At 56.6% G+C, this 17,304-nt stretch overlaps 1 protein-coding gene across 4 annotated transcripts; it reads left to right on the plus strand.

The window, feature by feature from the left end:
- The first annotated feature begins 6,297 nt into the window (after nucleotides 1–6,297).
- ING1 (inhibitor of growth family member 1) lies at nucleotides 6,298–11,941 on the plus strand. 4 transcript variants are annotated; one of them, XM_080831558.1, is made up of 3 exons: nucleotides 6,298–6,588; nucleotides 9,649–9,701; nucleotides 10,984–11,941. In XM_080831558.1, exon 3 carries the CDS (start codon nucleotides 11,130–11,132, stop codon nucleotides 11,685–11,687), a length of 558 nt encoding a protein of 185 aa, XP_080687684.1. In that variant the 5' UTR covers nucleotides 6,298–6,588; nucleotides 9,649–9,701; nucleotides 10,984–11,129; the 3' UTR covers nucleotides 11,688–11,941. The 4 variants fall into 4 exon arrangements, with proteins under 4 accessions (XP_080687684.1, XP_080687682.1, XP_080687683.1 ...); XM_080831559.1 differs by lacking the exon at nucleotides 6,298–6,588 and adding an exon at nucleotides 8,128–8,595; XM_080831556.1 differs by lacking the exon at nucleotides 9,649–9,701 and having other exon boundaries at nucleotides 6,299–6,588.
- The last annotated feature ends 5,363 nt before the right edge of the window (nucleotides 11,942–17,304 follow it).

The raw sequence follows: 17,304 nt of genomic DNA on the forward strand, positions 1-17,304 counted from the left end.
AAACGGCGGACGCCCAGGCCCCGCCCAACCCGGAAGAGGATCTGGTCTCGCCACGCCCATCCCGGAAGGGGATCCGGTCGGTCCCGCCCATTCCGGAAGATGATGGACGTGGTCCCTCCAACCTCGGAAGAGGCGGTCGGGAAGCGGCGGCTGTACCTCCTCCAGCCGGTAGGGCGGCCGCTGGGCTGCGGCCCTGGGGGCCGGGGAGAGTTCTGCGCGGCCGGGGCGGGGCGCCCTAGGCGGTAGAGGGAGGTGTTCCTTCTCTCCGCGAGGACGGGGCCTTCTGGTCCTCGGACGTCGTGGGGGGGTGTGTGCTGACGCGGGCGAGTCCGGGAGGGTTCCCACCTCTGGCCGGGGAGCGGGGGGCCGCCGACCGCCGGGGTTCACCGTGCGGGCACCCGCCACCGGTTCCTCGCCTGCTCGGGAAGCGCGTCTCACCCCCGCGCACCCACAGGGCACATGTGCGCCCCAGCACAGCACGTTAGCGCCCCAGCGTGCACACGGCACGTCCGCACCCCGACGCCCGGGTACACACGTCCGCACCCCGACGCAGCGCACGTGCACCCCGGTACACACGTCCGCACCCCGACGCGGCGCACGTGCACCCGGTACACACGTCCGCACCCCGACGCGGCGCACGTGCACCCGGTACACACGTCCGCACCCCGACGCGGCGCACGTGCACCCGGTACACACGTCCGCACCCCGACGCGGCGCACGTGCACCCGGTACACACGTCCGCACCCCGACGCGGCGCACGTGCACCCGGTACACACGTCCGCACCCCGACGCGGCGCACGTGCACCCGGTACACACGTCCGCACCCCGACGCGGCGCACGTGCACCCGGTACACACGTCCGCACCGCGACGCGGCGCACGTGCACCCGGTACACACGTCCGCACCCCGACGCGGCGCACGTGCACCCGGGTACACACGTCCGCACCGCGACGCGGCGCACGTGCACCCCGGTACACACGTCCGCACCCCGACGCGGCGCACGTGCACCCGGGTGCACACGTCCGCACCCCGACGCGGCGCACGTGCACCCGGGTGCACACGTCCGCACCCCGACGCGGCGCACGTGCACCCGGGTGCACACGTCCGCACCGCGACGCGGCGCACGTGCACCCCGGTACACACGTCCGCACCCCGACGCGGCGCACGTGCACCCGGTACACACGTCCGCACCCCGACGCGGCGCACGTGCACCCGGGTACACACGTCCGCACCGCGACGCGGCGCACGTGCACCCCGGTACACACGTCCGCACCCCGACGCGGCGCACGTGCACCCGGGTGCACACGTCCGCACCCCGACGCGGCGCACGTGCACCCCGGTGCACACGTCCGCACCCCGACGCGGCGCACGTGCACCCCGGTGCACACGTCCGCACCCCGACGCGGCGCACGTGCACCCCGGTGCACACGTCCGCACCCCGACGCGGCGCACGTGCACCCGGGTGCACACGTCCGCACCCCGACACAGCGAGTCTGCACCCTAACGCGGCACATCTGCACCCCAGTCCACACGCAGCACGTGTGCACCCTGACACAGCACGTTCTCTCTCCAGCACGAGCCAGGCGCATCTGCCCTCCTGCGCACGTACAGGACGTCTCCACTTAGCACAAGGTTCACTTGCACCCCGAGACAGCACTGTCTCCGGATGCAAGACCCAAGCTAGGAAACCACCCATTCATCAAGTACGTGTAATAGAAGTGTCTACTTGGGATTCATTAAGGTTAAACCTTCTATATCATCTCCTCTCTTGAGAACAAAAACAATCCGAATTGCGGTTTCAGTGGGATTTTTAAAGGCGGATTCACTTGAAGTTTCTTTCAAATTATCTTGACAAAAGTGCCCTACTGATACCTTGCAAAACCGTGTTGAAGGAAAGAAGGAAGGAATGGAGGAAGCTAGGAAGGAGGGTGGGAAGGGGGGAGGGAGGAAGAAAGGAAGGATGGAAGAAGTCCCCTTTATTTCTGCATTCCTCAAAACCGCAGGGAGGTTCCTCAGTTCTTTTTTTTTTTTTTTTTTTTGGTTTGTTTTGGTCACCCTATTGGAAGGCAAGTGCTCAAGCAGAGACAAACCAGTATGTTCCTAGAACACTTAATTTTTTTATTTTTTTTCTTTCAAAATCCCTGGAGTCCAATTCTGCAATTGTTTCAAGGTAAATTGTAGTCTAATGTAAACTATGTTCTAAGGCATAAAGCTAAAATGTCAGAACCTCTTGTTCAGAATTAGAATTCTCCATCAGTGCTAAGCACACGCTCCCCCCATCACTACCTGTCTGCATCCCGATCTTGGTTATGTCGTAAGTATCTCCTGTGTCTAGTACACTGTATGTACTTCTCTCCCCAGTACTTTAGATTGTGAATTCTTTGGAACTCCCTCACTGTTCCAGCACTACCTTCAGAAAAGAGCTGCTGAATTAATCTGTGATGAAATCCACCTGTTGTGCATGTGGAAGAAAACTTCCACGTGGAGAAAGCTCTGGTCCAGATACCAGATGTGCTAGTAAAACAAGCAAATGAACAAAAGGCAATCTATGTCAACACACAGAATTCAAGGCAAGGGCTAGAAGTTTTGAAAACACATTTAGTAACAGGGAAGACCAAATCCTGCACATGAATCTGGACGGCTGGCATGCTGGAATTGGCCCTAGAAAATTCATGACTTTTAAATTAACAATGGTATCTTCTGTTTTCAGAAAACCAGTTGTGTAAGGTGTTCAGCCGTTTTTGGCAGCCATTCTACTTTACTCAATTAAGTCTTTCTGAAATCATCAGACAATGATAAACATAATCCTCTATATAATGGTGATTAAAAATATGATTCCTAGCTTTGCGCAGTGGCAGTATCGTAGCCCATGAGGTTTATCTGAGGAGTGGTTATTGCTAATTGAAAAATATGATTCGTTTTGCACGTTGAATACTAAGGTAAAGTAAAAATGACTGGGAACATTTATTAGCAAATATATTCCCCAAAAGAAAATCCTGTTCCTTTGAAGTGACTCCTCCCCAGTCCAGGCCAAAACAAAGAAGTGTATTAAAATTAATGATTCCAGGGGCGCCTGGGTGGCTCTGTCGCTAACCGTCTGACTTCAGCTCAGGTCATGATCCCAGAGTCCTGGAATGGAGCCCTGCTCAACGGGAAACCTGCTTCTCCCTCTCCCACTGCCCTTGGTTGTGTCCTCTCTCTCACTGTCTCTGTCAAATAAATAAATAAAATCTTTTAAAATTTTTAAAAAATAAATAAAATAAAACTAATGATTCCAAAGTATCTAGAATGCCATTTCCTAGTCCTTAATGACAACAACCAAAAATGCAGTTCTCAGTAATACGTTTTCTTTCAAGGCCAAATCTTGCAAATTCAAAGTAGAGTAGATAAGGTAGCCTACTGTTTAAGGTATTTCAAGTGTGAGAGAAATATGTTAGCGTTTCTTTTTTTTATTTTTTAAGCACCTCAAAACATAAAATATTTTGTTCACCTCTTATATTTTACTCCCATGGCTTTGAGTATCACCTGTTAAACTAGAAATATAACTCAGAAAAATTTAGTATCCCTCTTTGCAACACGCTCCAAAGAGCAGAACTGAAACAACCAAGGTAATTGAATGTATCTTCAAAATTAAACACTTTTCCTTAGTAATATATTTAAATTGCACAGTCATAGTTACGTTTTAGCTCTTGGTGTTCTGATCTTGTTCAGAAAACTGAAGTCATCGATATGTATTTTAATAACTCTGTAAAGCTAACCCATACAGTATCTTCTGACCTTTTAGCCCCCAAGGTGAACTGTCTTACACAATGTAAGCGCCTCAGTCACTGCTGCATCCCCAGTTGGTGAACGGTAGCGAGCACCTGGTAGGCACTCCTGAACTATTTCTCGTTGAATGATTAAGATAACCCTTTGTTTCTGTGTCTGTGGAGTCCATGACGACATGAAAGGAATCATTATTCAGATAGCATCATGATTTTTAAAAAAGATAACCTAGTTCAAACCGGCTTGGTTTTGGTTGGAAGGGGTAAGTTCCTTCTAACCTTTATTCTGACGTTCAAACCCTACTCGTTCTACAGCCGACACATGCAAGGGTCCAAAGGACCGCTCTCTTTCTTGCTCTGGAACTTTGACATTATTTATATGCTCTCGGAGAAAGGGAGGTCTTCTTCTTCTTCTTTTCACCGGTGTCTCTGGATTCCGTGCAAGGTCTCCGTGGCCACAAGGCGCAGTACTCGAGGCTCTCCTGCAGACCAGTGGCCGGTAGATTCTGTCGTGGGAGATGAACTTTCAGCCCCCATGTGCTTCCAGCGGGGCGCAGACCGCGAGAAGCGCGAGTCGCAAAGTACATGGACCGTCCTCGCGACAGCACAGTGGACGTCCCGCCGCGGGAAGGGAGCAAGGGTCTCACGGGGAAGCCCGGACCTATCCGAAGGGCCCCCGTCGGTCGTACCACCGGTCGTCCTTCGCGTCCGCCGGACCGGGAACCACCCGCTGGAAGACAAAACAGCTCCGGGCCGGGGCCTGCGCCCTCCGGCGTCCGACCGCCCCGCGCGCCCCCGAGCACCGCCCACCCTGCAGACGTCGGGGCGGTCGGAACTACTACCGGCTCACTCGCGGCCCCTTTGCTTCTCTTTACGGATTTACCTTTTATTTAAAGATTTACGTAATCTCTGCACTCACGGGGGGGCGGGGCCTCCCAACCCCGACTCGAGCGGGGGCTCCGCCGAGCGAGCCAGCCAGGGAGCCCCTAACGGACAACTTTAAACACCGGCCGCGGCCTGGGGCTCGCAGTCCGCGGACCCGCGCCCCGCACGCCTCGGGGCACCCGCTCCGCCGGGGCGAAGCGGGCAGGCGCCGCGGAGCCGGCTCCCCCGGCAGAGGCCGCGACAGGACCCCCCGACCGACCTCCCGGGGCCAGGGCCGCCGCGAGCAGCACCGCACAGCCGCGCGCCCCGGCCGGCCGGGCGGAGTCCGGGCAGAGCAGGCCCGAGCCCGCCGGACAAAGGCGGAGCGGACCACGCCCACGGGGCGGGGCCTCGGCCGGAAGCGGCGGGCCGGTGCGCGGGCCCGTCGCCTAGGCAACTGGGACCTCTGTGCCGGGCTTTTCAGAAAGCCCGAGTCCGGGAGCTGAGGGCGGGGAGAAAGGCCGTGGGGGAGGGGGAGGGCCGAGACGGTACGGGGAGGGGTCCCGCACTCCCGGGACCGGACGTCTGCCGCACCCTGCTTTGGGGGGGGTCTTTCGAATGAGAGTGGATCTAGGGCAGAGTCGGGAGGGGGTCGGGATCCCCGCCCTCTGCGGGAGCCCAGTCCGGAAAGCAGCTCCACTCTCGGGCCCCTTTGTCTGCGAGCCGCTCTGAACCGGGCTCCGGCCGGCGACACAAAGGGAAGGCGGTGAGGACCGCGCAGGCGCGCGAGCCGCTGAGGTTGCTGGGACCGGTGGTCCGGCAGCCTAATGGTAGGTCTCCTCCCTCCCGGGCCGGGGGCCGCCCTGGCCTTGCAAGTGCGCATGCGCCACCACTTCCGCGCTGCACGGCCCGCCCTCTCTCTCCGCCCCCCTCAGGACGCGGGTTTCTCGTACTCGGAGCCTGGGAGGAGTTATCCGTAGTCGCCCCGCCTCCCCTTCATCTTGACTGGCCGACTGAGGTGAGGGCGGCAAGCGGATTGGGTCTCGCTGTTGCCAGTCTCTTTCGGGCCTTACTTATGCCCCGCTCTGCGGCGGGGCTCTGGAGAGTGAGGGGTGGGTGTTGTTAGGGAGGTAGCGCCTCGGGCGAGCGATGGCCTCGGCGGCGGCCGTCCCACGGCTGAGTCGGTTCCGACCGGGTCTTCGGCAGGGCCGGCTGCTCCCCACGTTCCCGGACGGTCCTGCATTCCCGCCCGACAGGCTCTGCTTCCAAGTGCGAAACTCTTAGTAAAGTTCGCGCTTCGCCCGCCGCCCCCTGTCCCCGCGACCCCCTCCCCAGCCAAAGTGACAGACAAAGCCACACCCCCGCGCTGCCGGGCCGGTGAGGGGCGTGATGCGGCGGGGGCGGGGCCCGCGGGGAGGGGGCGGTGGGGGGGCGGGGCGCATGCGCGGTGCGGGGGGCCGAATGTTTCCCAAGTGTTTGAAACTGGTATTTGGGTTCTCCACGTTGGACAAGTGCGGCGCGGCGGGCGGCGCGCGCCCCTTCCCGCGCTCGCTCGGCCCCGGCCCCGGCCCTTGCGCCGGGGTGCGCGCCCGCACGCGCCGCCCGCGCCCGCCCCGCGCCCGAGGCCGCCGAGCGCCGGCCGGGCCCGCCAGGCGCCGGGTCCCCGGGCCCAGGCGGCGCGGCTCGCAGATGTAGCGGCGCGGGGCCGGCCGGAGGGGGGGCGCCGGCGGGCGGGAGCTTTGCATTTTGCAGCGCTGGGCTCCGAGGGGGCGGGGGCTGGAGGAAGCGGAAAGCCGCGCCGAGTCGCCGGGGACCTCGGTGAACCATGTTGAGCCCTGCCAACGGGGAGCAGATCCACCTGGTGAACTATGTGGAGGACTACCTGGACTCCATCGAGTCTCTGCCTTTCGACCTGCAGAGAAGCGTCTCGCTGATGCGGGAGATCGACGCGAAATACCAAGGTACAGCGGGAGGGATGGGCGGGGGCGGCCGCTCCATCCCCGCCGGTCGCGGCGCGCCGCCGGGCCCCGGGGCCGTCCTGTTCCCCGCCCGGAGGAGCTGCGGGCCCGCGGCGGCGGCCCTGGCCGGGCAGGAACAAAAGGTCTGGAGCGTCTTTGATTCGCCAAGGTCCTTGTGCGCGAAGCCCGGACACGGAGGAGGAAGGAGGAACGGGAGGTCTCCATGCCAGGCTGCGCGAGCAAAGCGCTCTTTGTAGTGAAGTGACGAGGCGGGGTGCTGCGGGGGAGGGGGCGCAGGGGGCGCAGGCTAGGGCGCCGAGGGAGGGATGCGCCGCGGTCGCTGGGGCTGAGGGGCGCAGCGACGGGGCTGCGCGCAGGGCTGCTGGGAGGGCGCTGCGGGCGGCGGGTCCCCGGCTCTGCTCGCCATCCCCAGAGCCACCCCCACCCAGTCCCGAATCTGAGTGTTATATAAAGTCCGGGGTCGGCACTCCGCGCCGTGCGGCCCGGGTCGCCGCCGCCCCCGCCGGGCCCCCCGGGCCTCCCGTGGAGCTGGACCGCGAGTGAGGGGCGGCGCGGCCGGGTGTAGTTCGCGCAGGGCGAGGGCTTTATTCCGTGCGTGCGGCGGGGAAGGGGAGGGTAGGGAAGGGGAAGGAGGATGGGTCGAGGAAGTCGCCCATCTGCTGTGCTCGGGGGCGCGGGCAAAGCTCGTCGGCTCGCAGAGGAACATGGCAGGGAAGAGGACCTGTGGGTCGTTCTCTGCAGCCCCGGCTGCCCGGAGTTCCGGAGAGAGGCGGAGGGTTCGTATCCGCTGGGAATTGTTGGCTGTTGGGGAAACTTTCCTGCCAGGCCAGGCACGGCGCGGCGCGGGGGGCTGTGTACGGGACGCGGATCGTCGCTCGGAGTTTACTAATGTTTACAGGGCTGCGCAGCAGGGAAACGGAAGCGGGGGGAGGTGGGAAGCGGCCGCCCGCCCCGAGCGCACGGAGAGGACCCGCGGCATGGCGCCCCTGCGCGCTCTAGCCGAGTCGGGGCTTCGCAGCGACTTTTATAGGGGTCTTATTAGCATATTGCGAACGTCCCGCTTTGGCCTCCTTGTGATTGGTCTCGGCGTCCCCCATGGAATGTCCTTATCAGTCCGCTGCTGAGCTATTGGCTGCTGAGCCGGATAAGGGTGGGCTTTGCGCAGTGACTGGCACGGGTCTCGTTTCCGCTGCCTCCTTGTTTCTCTGGAGGGGCGGGGAGGAGGAGGAGGTCGAGTTGATTTGAATGTCTTCGGGTCGCCCGGCCTCCGGCCTCGGATTGGCCGTTGGCGCTGCAGGGGCGGGCCGTGGTCGGGATCCTGGGCTGTGATTGGCGTCCCGCTTGGCCTCCGCCCTACGGCCCGGCGAGCCCCAGAAGCGGCGGCTCTCGGGGCGGGGCGCGACGCCCGCTGGCCGCCTCCCCATTGGCTGAGGGCCCGGCCCCGCCCCTGCCCCTCAGGGGCCCGAGCCCGGTCACTTCCGGCCGCGGAGCCATGGCGGCGCCGGCGGCCGGAGCGGGGTTGGCGAGCGCTGGTTCCGGAGCTGCAGAGGACGCGGCTCAGGCCGCACGGACCGGCAGGCGGCCCCGCCGATGGCCCGTGGATGCGGCCGCGCGGAGCGGGGCAAGCCTGAGTGGCCCCGGGCGGGTGCCTGGCGGGGTCGAGCGGGCCGCGAGGGCGCCGAGCCGGGCAGCGACTCCGCGGAGCGAAGACGCGAGGACTCGAGCTCGCCGGCGGCGCCCCGCGCGCTGACTGTGTTGCTGTTTCGGGGCCGGCGTCCCGCGGGGCGGCCCCCCGCTGCGGACCTCCCGCTGCGGACCTCCCGCTGCGGACCTCCCGCTGCGGCGCCGCCGGCCGGCGGGGGAGCTGCGGGGACGCTCGCGGGCAGGTGCCGCACCCGCCGCTTCGGTGCCCGCGACCTGCGCCGGAGGCCGGACGTGGCCAGCGGCCTTTCCTCAGTCTGCACCGGTCGGAGATGGTTCGGAAGGACGGTGAGAGTCAGTCGGCCACGGCAGGTGGCACTCGGGGTCGTGCCTGCGTTCCGAGGCGCGGCCGCGGTGGCTCAGGTGTCGTCGGGACCCCCGCCCCGCCGCGGACATCCGCGTCTTAACGCACGTCCGGGCGGCCTTCGTGTGAAGGGCGAGTCCGGGTCTAGCCGGTGGGCCGGCCAGACGAGTTTTGCTGGAGGCCCATTCCGTGGCGGCCGTGGCTTCCCTGCCGTGACGCGGTGTGGAGCGTTGTCAGGTGGTGGTCAGCAGCCGGCGGGGCCGCGGAGCCGGAGGAGTCCGGCGGGGCTCCGGCCTGGTTCGCCAGGCGGGCGCGGGTCCGTGCGGGCGGCGGCGGCTCTGTGGACGGCGGACTCCGCTGGGGCGTGTGAGAGAGACGTGCCGTTGTGCAGGTGACACGGTCACTCGCTGGTAATTTCGTGGTGTGGCTTTTGTTTCTTTTCCACATGCGAGGCTTCACGTGGCTGTAAGCTTGCTTGTGATGTAAAGACCGGTTACTGAATTTGATGTTAACAGTAAATTTTTTTCTGTGAAAGGCTAGCATTGGCTTTGTAGGTTTGGTTACCAGTTAAACCAAAGAATAGCTTTGCAGTATGCAATTACCTTAGAAATAAATAGCAGAAACTCACATTTTAACATCTATGAAAAACAGAACATAGATAAGTTGAGCCTATTTATTTTCAGAATTAATTACTCCCAGACACTGGGACTGTGGCATTCCTCCTTTCTGGGGGTGGTAGATGGTCTACATTGTTCTTCTAGGAAGTATCTTCAGAACCGTCTTTAGTTTAAGAAGATAGCCTGGAAAATAACACATACATTTAGGTAACCTTCAGTGTTGGTCTGTGTTCATGTGTTTATTCCAGTATTAGGTTTATGTCTTATAACTACCTAAAGATCTGAAAGGGATGAGGGTTACATTTTATACATCCTGCCTCCCACACTTCCTCGATGGAGAATAGAATTGCCTAATTTTAAGAGACTGCAAATGGTTTCAGGAGAAAAATCTGATACTATTTATTCATTTCTTTTTTTTAGTAATCTCTACACCAAACTCGTGGCACTCGAACTCAGAACCCCAAGAAGAAGAGGTGCATGATTTTCTGACTAAGGCAGGCGGGCGCCCCTGATACTGTTTAGATTTGTTACTCTTTGGGGAAAATAACTCTGGAAATTTCTGTTTATATTTAAGTAGGTTTTTGGCAAGAATATTTATTTTCCTTCTTTCAATCAAGATTATTTAACAACTTTTATATCTTTAGAAATTGCCTAATTATACTCTGTTTTGAAGATTTTATTTGTTTATTTGACAGAGAGAGAGATCACAAGTAGGCAGAGAGAGAGAGGTGGGGGAAGCAGGCTCCCCGCCGAGCAGAGAGCCGTACCTGGGGCTCGATGCCAGGACCCTGAGATCATGACCTGAGCTGAAGGCAGAGGCCCAACCCACTGAGCCACCCATACGCCCCCTAATTACACTTTCCAAATTACATTTTTAAATCATACACACTTTTTTGTTTTAAGATTTTATTTTTAAGTAATCTCTACACCCATTGTGGGGCTTGAACTCAAAACCCTAGATCAGGAGTCACGTGTTCTACCGACTGAGCCAGTCAGGTGCTGCCCCCACCCCGTACAAAGTTTAAATTTAGTACTGAGGGTTTTTTAGTTTTGGTTGTGTCTTAAAATCTGTTGATTTTTACAGATGTGAATGTGTATTGTTCTAACCAGTAAATGCAAAAGCAAAATCTGACCCCTGTGGTTTAAGGCAAAGCTAGCTTGTCTGACTTAAGTTGTGACAAACCAGTTTTGTTTTTAGTAATACAGAGGAGCAAGGTCGGATGACCGTGGTGTGACTGACAGACAGAGGCCCTGGGTCACTAGGTACTATTTACACACATTCTCTGATTTCATGTGGTATTATAGACATTGGTGCATTAAAATAAAGGGAATAAAGGTCTTTAAGTTGGAAGAATATTTGAGTAAAAACTGGAAATATAGGACATAAACCACTTAGTTTTATAGAAAGGAAAAGTTTGGGTAGCAGCACTCCACCTAATTTAAACTTCTCCCTTCAGTTGTCAATCCTGACAGTAACGTTACCTGTGCTTTTGAGTGCACGGAGTCCCTTGGCGGCTCCGAGGGGCACTTTGCCAAATGGGAACTGTGTTGGTATTTGTGTTATTTCCAGGAATTTTTTCCAGTGGGGGCAAAACAGTCGCTTAAAAGGCCTGTACGTTAGAGGATCTTCATACTGGGGAATCTTGCGTTGATGATTTCTGTCCTTTGCAATTACTTTTTTATAGACGAGAGAATTTAAAGAAAAGGCTCTGTAGTGTTTAGAGATTGGACGTAATGCTTGTTTTTCCTTTGCAGAAATCCTGAAGGAACTGGATGAGTATTATGAGAAATTCAAACGTGAGACGGACGGCGTCCAGAAAAGGAGAGTGTTGCATTGCATTCAGAGAGCCCTGATTCGGAGCCAGGAGCTGGGCGACGAGAAGATCCAGATCGTGAGTCAGATGGTGGAGCTGGTGGAGAACCGGACCAGGCAGGTGGACAGTCACGTGGAGCTCTTTGAGGCCCATCAGGAGGTCAATGACACCACTGGCCACAGCGGCAAAGCCGGCCAGGATAAGTCCAAGAGCGAGACAATCACGCAGGCGGAGAAGACCAATAATAAGCGGTCTCGGCGACAGCGCAACAACGAGAACCGAGAGAATGCGGCCAATAATCACGACCACGATGACATCACGTCCGGAACGCCTAAGGAGAAGAAAGCAAAAGCCTCCAAGAAGAAGAAACGCTCCAAGGCCAAAGCCGAGCGGGAAGCGTCCCCTGCGGACCTTCCCATTGACCCGAACGAGCCGACGTACTGTCTGTGCAATCAGGTCTCCTATGGAGAGATGATCGGCTGTGACAATGACGAGTGCCCCATCGAATGGTTCCATTTCTCCTGCGTGGGGCTGAATCACAAACCCAAGGGCAAGTGGTACTGTCCCAAGTGTCGAGGGGAGAACGAGAAGACCATGGACAAGGCCCTGGAGAAATCCAAAAAGGAGCGGGCGTACAACAGGTAGTAGGCGGAGCCCGCACAGCGGTGAGGACAGCGGGCCGGCCAGTGTATTTATTACGTCGCCACCTGTGCTGAGGCGCAAGGACCGTACATTGTATATTTTTCAAGAACGTTAGGAAAGGAGCCATTCCTTTTGCAGGGATGGGGGTGATTCTCTGCCTTTTGTTTTCATTGGTACACACGTGTGACAAGAAAGTGGTCTGTGGATCAACATTTTAGAAACTACAAATATAGGTTTGAATTAAACACTCAAGTGAGTCTCAGACTGATTTGTTTTGCTTTTGTTTTTGTTCTGTTGGGGCGGGGGTGACTTGGAAGCTACCTGACTCGTTTCCTGCGGAAAGAGGTTTCATTTAGCATCATTAGCATTATTTTAATAAAAATAATGGTATTGCTTCATGAGCACGTCTTTAAATATTAGCCAGATTGCCAAAGTCATAGCCCATAGCACATGTGTTTCTTGCTACAATCATGTATAGCCACGTAACAATCCCACATAGATGTTTAAAGTTTGCAGGTCATCTTTTCAGACAGGTGAATGCTCAAGTTTTACGTGACAAACATTTTCTATTACTGGCCTGTTCCACAAACGGCCTTTTTAAAATGACTGGGATAGTTCTTATTAAACTGCATGGAGGCCGTCTAGTCATGGAACTCCAGAGCACGCCTTTTTGCTGTCACACGTCCCCATGTGGTTCCATCTTTCATTCACTGGAGGCGTGTAAATGCACATTCCAAGTGAACTTACACTTGCTGCTTTGTGACCGGAAACCTCCGTAGAACTGAGGTATGTTTTCGACTGTGCCCGAGAGCTGTGCAGGTGTGAGGTCCAGAAAGAAGTGAGATTTGACCTCTTTGCTCCTCTTGCAGTAGATTTAATTGGGGTGCAATGAATTTTTAAGTTTTTGTTTTAAAAACCGTATACCAGCTGTTTAGACAAAGCCTTAAAGCACACTTCTTTTTATTGTTCTTAATAATGAAATAGAAGTATCTAATTGCCAGCAAATAGATGTCAAACAGAGTATATATTTAGAACAGGGGTTAGGGAATTACTGACCACAAGCCGCATCAGCCCACCACCTGTTCTCGCAGGGCCTGTGAGCCAAGAATGTGCTTTACATTGTTAAGTCTTTATTTTTCTTTCTTTTTTTCTTTCTTTGAGAGTGAGTGTAAGCAGGGGAGGGGCAGAGGGAGAGGGGGAGAGAGAATTTTTTTTTTTTTTTAAAGATTGTATTTATTTGTCAGAGAGAGAGTGTGTGCACACGCCATCGCACAAGTAGGCAGAGGCGGAGAGAGAAGCAGGCCCCCTGCCGAGCAAGGAGCCCGACACAGGAGTCGATCCCAGGACCCTGGAATCAGAACCTGAGCCAAAGGCAGTGGCTTAACCGACTGAGCCACCCAGGCGTCCCTGGGGAGAGAGAATCTTAAGCAGACTTCACATCCAAACTGGAGCCCCACACAGGGCTGGATCCCACGACCAGAGGTCATGACCTGAGCCGACATCCAGTATTGGATGCTGAACCGACTGAGCCACCCAGGGGCCCCTGTTAAATGCTTAAAAAAAAAAAAAAAATCAAAAGAAGAATCCTGCTAAATAATGCGCGGACGTAATAACACGCAGACTTTGGTGTCCGTCAATCAGGTGTCACTGGCCCGCAGCCCCCCGTGTTCATTCACTCAAGTGTTGCGGCTGCTTTTACGATGGCTCAGTCCTTCGCGTTGGAGCTCCAAGCCCCCCCGAGCTGGGATCCCTTACTTCCCGGCCCGCGCACAGAGGCTTGCTGACCTCTGGTGTAGACTAACTTCTAACTCTCTAAGCAATAGTCTGGTTCCTGTTTCGAAGCGGTACGCGGGGAGAGAATTTGTTTCCTCCCATAGTCAGTTCCGTGAGGCTGCCGCAAGGAAGCGCCGCGGTCACTGGCATCTGAAGTCCCACGTGGCCTGATTTACCATGAGACGCTATGTTGTTTTCGGATTGTTTACTTTATTTGACAAACATTGAGAACTTCATTTGTGCCCGACAGAAATCCCTCAGTGTTTTACAGTGAATTTCCATTACAGAGAACTCCTTGGTAGAGAAACGCAAATTGTAGTTGTGTATGCATTAAAATGTGAATTTTTTGCATATCAGGACCTATGAACAGGCATTTACTTTCCAGCAAAACTTCAAAAACATTTAAGAATCTTTTTGGCCTCTGCCTTGGTCTCAGGTCATGATACCAGGGTCCTGGGACCCTGCTATCATGGACCCTCCCTGCTCAGCAGGGAGCCTGCTTCTCCCTCTCCCACTCCCTCCGTTGTGTTTCCTCTCTCGCTGTGTTTCTCTCTGTCAAATAAATAAATAAAATCTTAAAAAAAAAAGAATCTTCTTGAAGTTTAAAATTTAAGGTTTACCTAGACAAATAATAAAAGTTTTTCTCAATGAAAATAGGTACTAGAATACTTGATGACAGTCCAAAGCAATAAAAGTGACTTAAAAGAATCTTGACTTATATAAAATACCATATGCTAGTTTCTGCTCCTGTTTTAAGTAGAGCTAATAATGAGATTAAGTTACAGGAGTGAAGATTGACTAGCTAATATGGACTTCATATTTAACAGTTCTGGTGTCTGTAAGGGTAGAGAGACAGGCATGGAGGCTCATCTTGGCTGGGTTTGAACCCATCTTTGTCCCTTAGGGGCTTGTGCTTGAAGAAATAGCTTAACTCATGGGGCGCCTGGGTGGCTCAGTGGGTTAAGCCTCTGCCTTCGGCTCAGGTCATGATCTCAGGGTCCTGGGATCGAGCCCCGCATCGGGCTCTCTGCTCGGCAGGGAGCCTGCTTTCCCCCTCTCTCTCTGCCTGCCTTTCTGTCTACTTGTGATCTCTCTCTCTCTCTCTCCCTCCCCGCCCCCCGTGTCAAATAAATAAATAAATAAATCTTTTTAAAAAATAGCTTAACTCTTGATCTGTGGTTCACTTTTAAAATAATCGGTTTTATAAACGGTGCTTCCGAGAGAGAAATCCAGGTAAGGGAATCAGCCTGGCACGCAGTCTCTCAGATGCTGGATACTTTCCCCACCGTTGAGGAAGTTTCCAATAAAGGCAAATGGCAAAGCGTTCTTTGTTCTAAACACGTGAAACATCATAGAGGCAGATTTTGTTGGATTTGGCGGTCTTTAAATCACTTTTAGTATTTCCAGTGAAGAGTAAAGTCACACGTGAGTACTCGGAACGTCAAGATTTAGGCTCGGGATCGTGATTGGCTGAGGAGTTGGAGGAAGCCGGTGGCCCTGGGGAGCCGCGCGGCGGACTGGATTGTGGGCATGGACGGCGCCAGGCCCCCTCTCGCGGAACCGCTGCTTCTCTGTATTTGTGTGTTTATGAAAGAATTTTTCATTGAGGTACGATTGACATGGAACGTTTTAGTTTCAGAGGCACAGCATCATGACTGGATGTTTGTGTGTACTGTGAGATGCTCGCAGGAAGTCTAGTTAACATCTGTCACCATGGTTCCAGGAACCGTCTGCTGTGGTCAGGACTTGGAAGATTTACCCTCCCAGCAGCTTCCCGATCTGCCGCGCAGCGCCACCAGCCGCAGGTCACCTCCCCACACTGACTTTCCAGCGGGAGGTCTGTAGCCTTCCACCCCGTCACCCGGTCCCAATCCCTGCTCTGGCAACCGTTGGCTCTTCGTACCTAATCCCCGAGTTACGACGGTTCAGAGAAAGTCTGAAATGTTTCCATGAGAATGAGTTTTAACCCGGACCTGGAAACGCGGCTCCTTCGGGTGACCAGTGCACGGCCCTGGCATGGCGTTCCCGGGGCAGACGGTGCCGTCCTCCCGTCCCCAGCAAGACCCCGCGGCCACCCCCGCAGACGTGCCTTCCAGTGACTCGGACATGGCAGTGTGGTCCTCTTGGTCCCCGAGACTATCACAGGGAGCAGGTGCTGAAGTGAGAAAGCTTTCGCCCATATCAAAGCCGTCTTACCACCACCCGCTCATTTTACAAAGCAGAGATGTCCTTGAAATGTCGTGTATGTCATGTTCATACAGTGTTCCAGGAAACACGTACTCGGGTAGTTCACCTTTCCACGAGGCGGAGTTGCTAGCTTTGGGGCAGGCGTGTTTAAAGGCGTCACGAGCTTCTGCGGATCAGCCTCCGCCCTCTGTCCCGTCCAGAGAAACGGATTCTTGGCGATCCCTCCGGTGGCAGGACGAGCTCTCCCGCGCCGTTCCCGCATCGGACCGGACGAGCTCTCCCGCGCCGTTCCCGCGTGGGACCGTCCTGCTCCGCTGCCGGGGCCCCGCCGCTGTTGAGCGGCCCGGGAGGCAGACTTCTGGGTTTGCTGAGTCCGGGAAAACGGCTCCTTGGCCTCGGTCCCCAGGCGTCCGGAGCGGGAGGAAGGCCTGTCGTGAACCCGACACCCTCTTTAGCCTCGTGGGGGCCGTGTTTCAGCAGACCTGTTCCGCTGTTTTCCTCACCAAGCAAACACTAGCGCGGTGCCCCCTCCTGCCCAACGGGGGGGCAACAGATGCGCAGGTGCAGCCGGGACGAAGGCAGGCACCGGCCGCTTCTCTGGCCTCCGGGCCTCGGCCTTCCCCGTTTTGTTGGCAAATGCTGCGGCTCGCTCGGCTTCCAGAGAGGTCCCTGCCCCTGCCCCCCGCTGCCTCACCGGCCGGAGCTTTCCTGTTAAACAAGAAAATGCTTGGGCTTCAGTCAACTCTAAATAAAACTCTCTGGCTGACGTAGAGCCGCCGCTCGTGGCCCGCGCCTGCTTGCGTCCTTGGCATACCTGGTGCGAAATGTCCCCGTGGCCCCGCCTGGGGACATGCTCCTGCCCCCGGAGAGGGGCCCAGACCCAGGTGCGGGGCCCTGAGTCACACGAGGCCACCGTCCCCCACTTGGCCCCGAGACCCGTCTCCTTGCAGCCCCAGGTCCGCCCAGCGGACGCGCTTGGCTCAGGACACGGCACTGTTGGCCCCGTGAACTGGCACCGGGAGTGCAGCGGCGTGTCTACACCGGTCTCGCCTCCGTCCTCATTGCCCTGTGTGGTAGGGAGTTACCCTGGATCCGTGACTCCGAACCTCACGGGGCGGGGGTGGAGCGGGGCTGGGAGCCCAGGGCGGTCAGCCTGGGGCCTTCACGGCCCGGCCTGTCCCGGGACCCAAAGACCCAGGCGGCCGAGCACAGCACGGTCCCTCCTGCCGGCAGACCAGCGCGGCGGCCTAGCGCGCTCCTCGTTGCGCCTGGCAGTAGGTTTCGGGTGGTCTCTAACCGCTGCGACTTTAACCACGTATCAGGCGCGGAGTACCTGCTGTCCCAGAAGCCACATGAGCTGTGACGTCTCAAGGTCTGAATCGGGACCGGCCGAGTCCAGTCCAGCGCTAGAGACGTCACCTGTCTCGCCCAGGGCCCTCACCGGCAAAGTAAGGCCAGGGATGGTGTGAGGCCAGGGACAGCGTGTGTGCCACGGTTAGGAGGGTCGGCCCGGCCCACGTGTGCAAGTACTGTACAAACACGAGGACCACAGACTTCACTGTGGTCCACCGTCGAAGGTTCTATTTGCTGTGTCCTGCAGAACCAGAGTGAGAGTCCTTACAGCTGGAGAAAAACAGTGAGTCCGGCCAGAAAATAAAGT

Source organism: Martes martes (assembly GCF_963455335.1).
Source record: "Martes martes genome assembly, contig: scaffold_345, whole genome shotgun sequence".
Classification (NCBI taxonomy): Eukaryota; Metazoa; Chordata; class Mammalia; order Carnivora; family Mustelidae; genus Martes; species Martes martes.

What these genes read in the sequence shown, in the direction of transcription:
- ING1 (XM_080831556.1), top strand. Translation starts at nt 6,453, where the DNA reads ATGTTGAGCCCTGCCAACGGGGAGCAGATCCACCTGGTGAACTATGTG. An exon ending in GATCGACGCGAAATACCAAG is followed by an intron (nt 6,589 to 10,983) that starts GTACAGCGGGAG and finishes TTTCCTTTGCAG; the next exon opens with AAATCCTGAAGGAACTGGAT.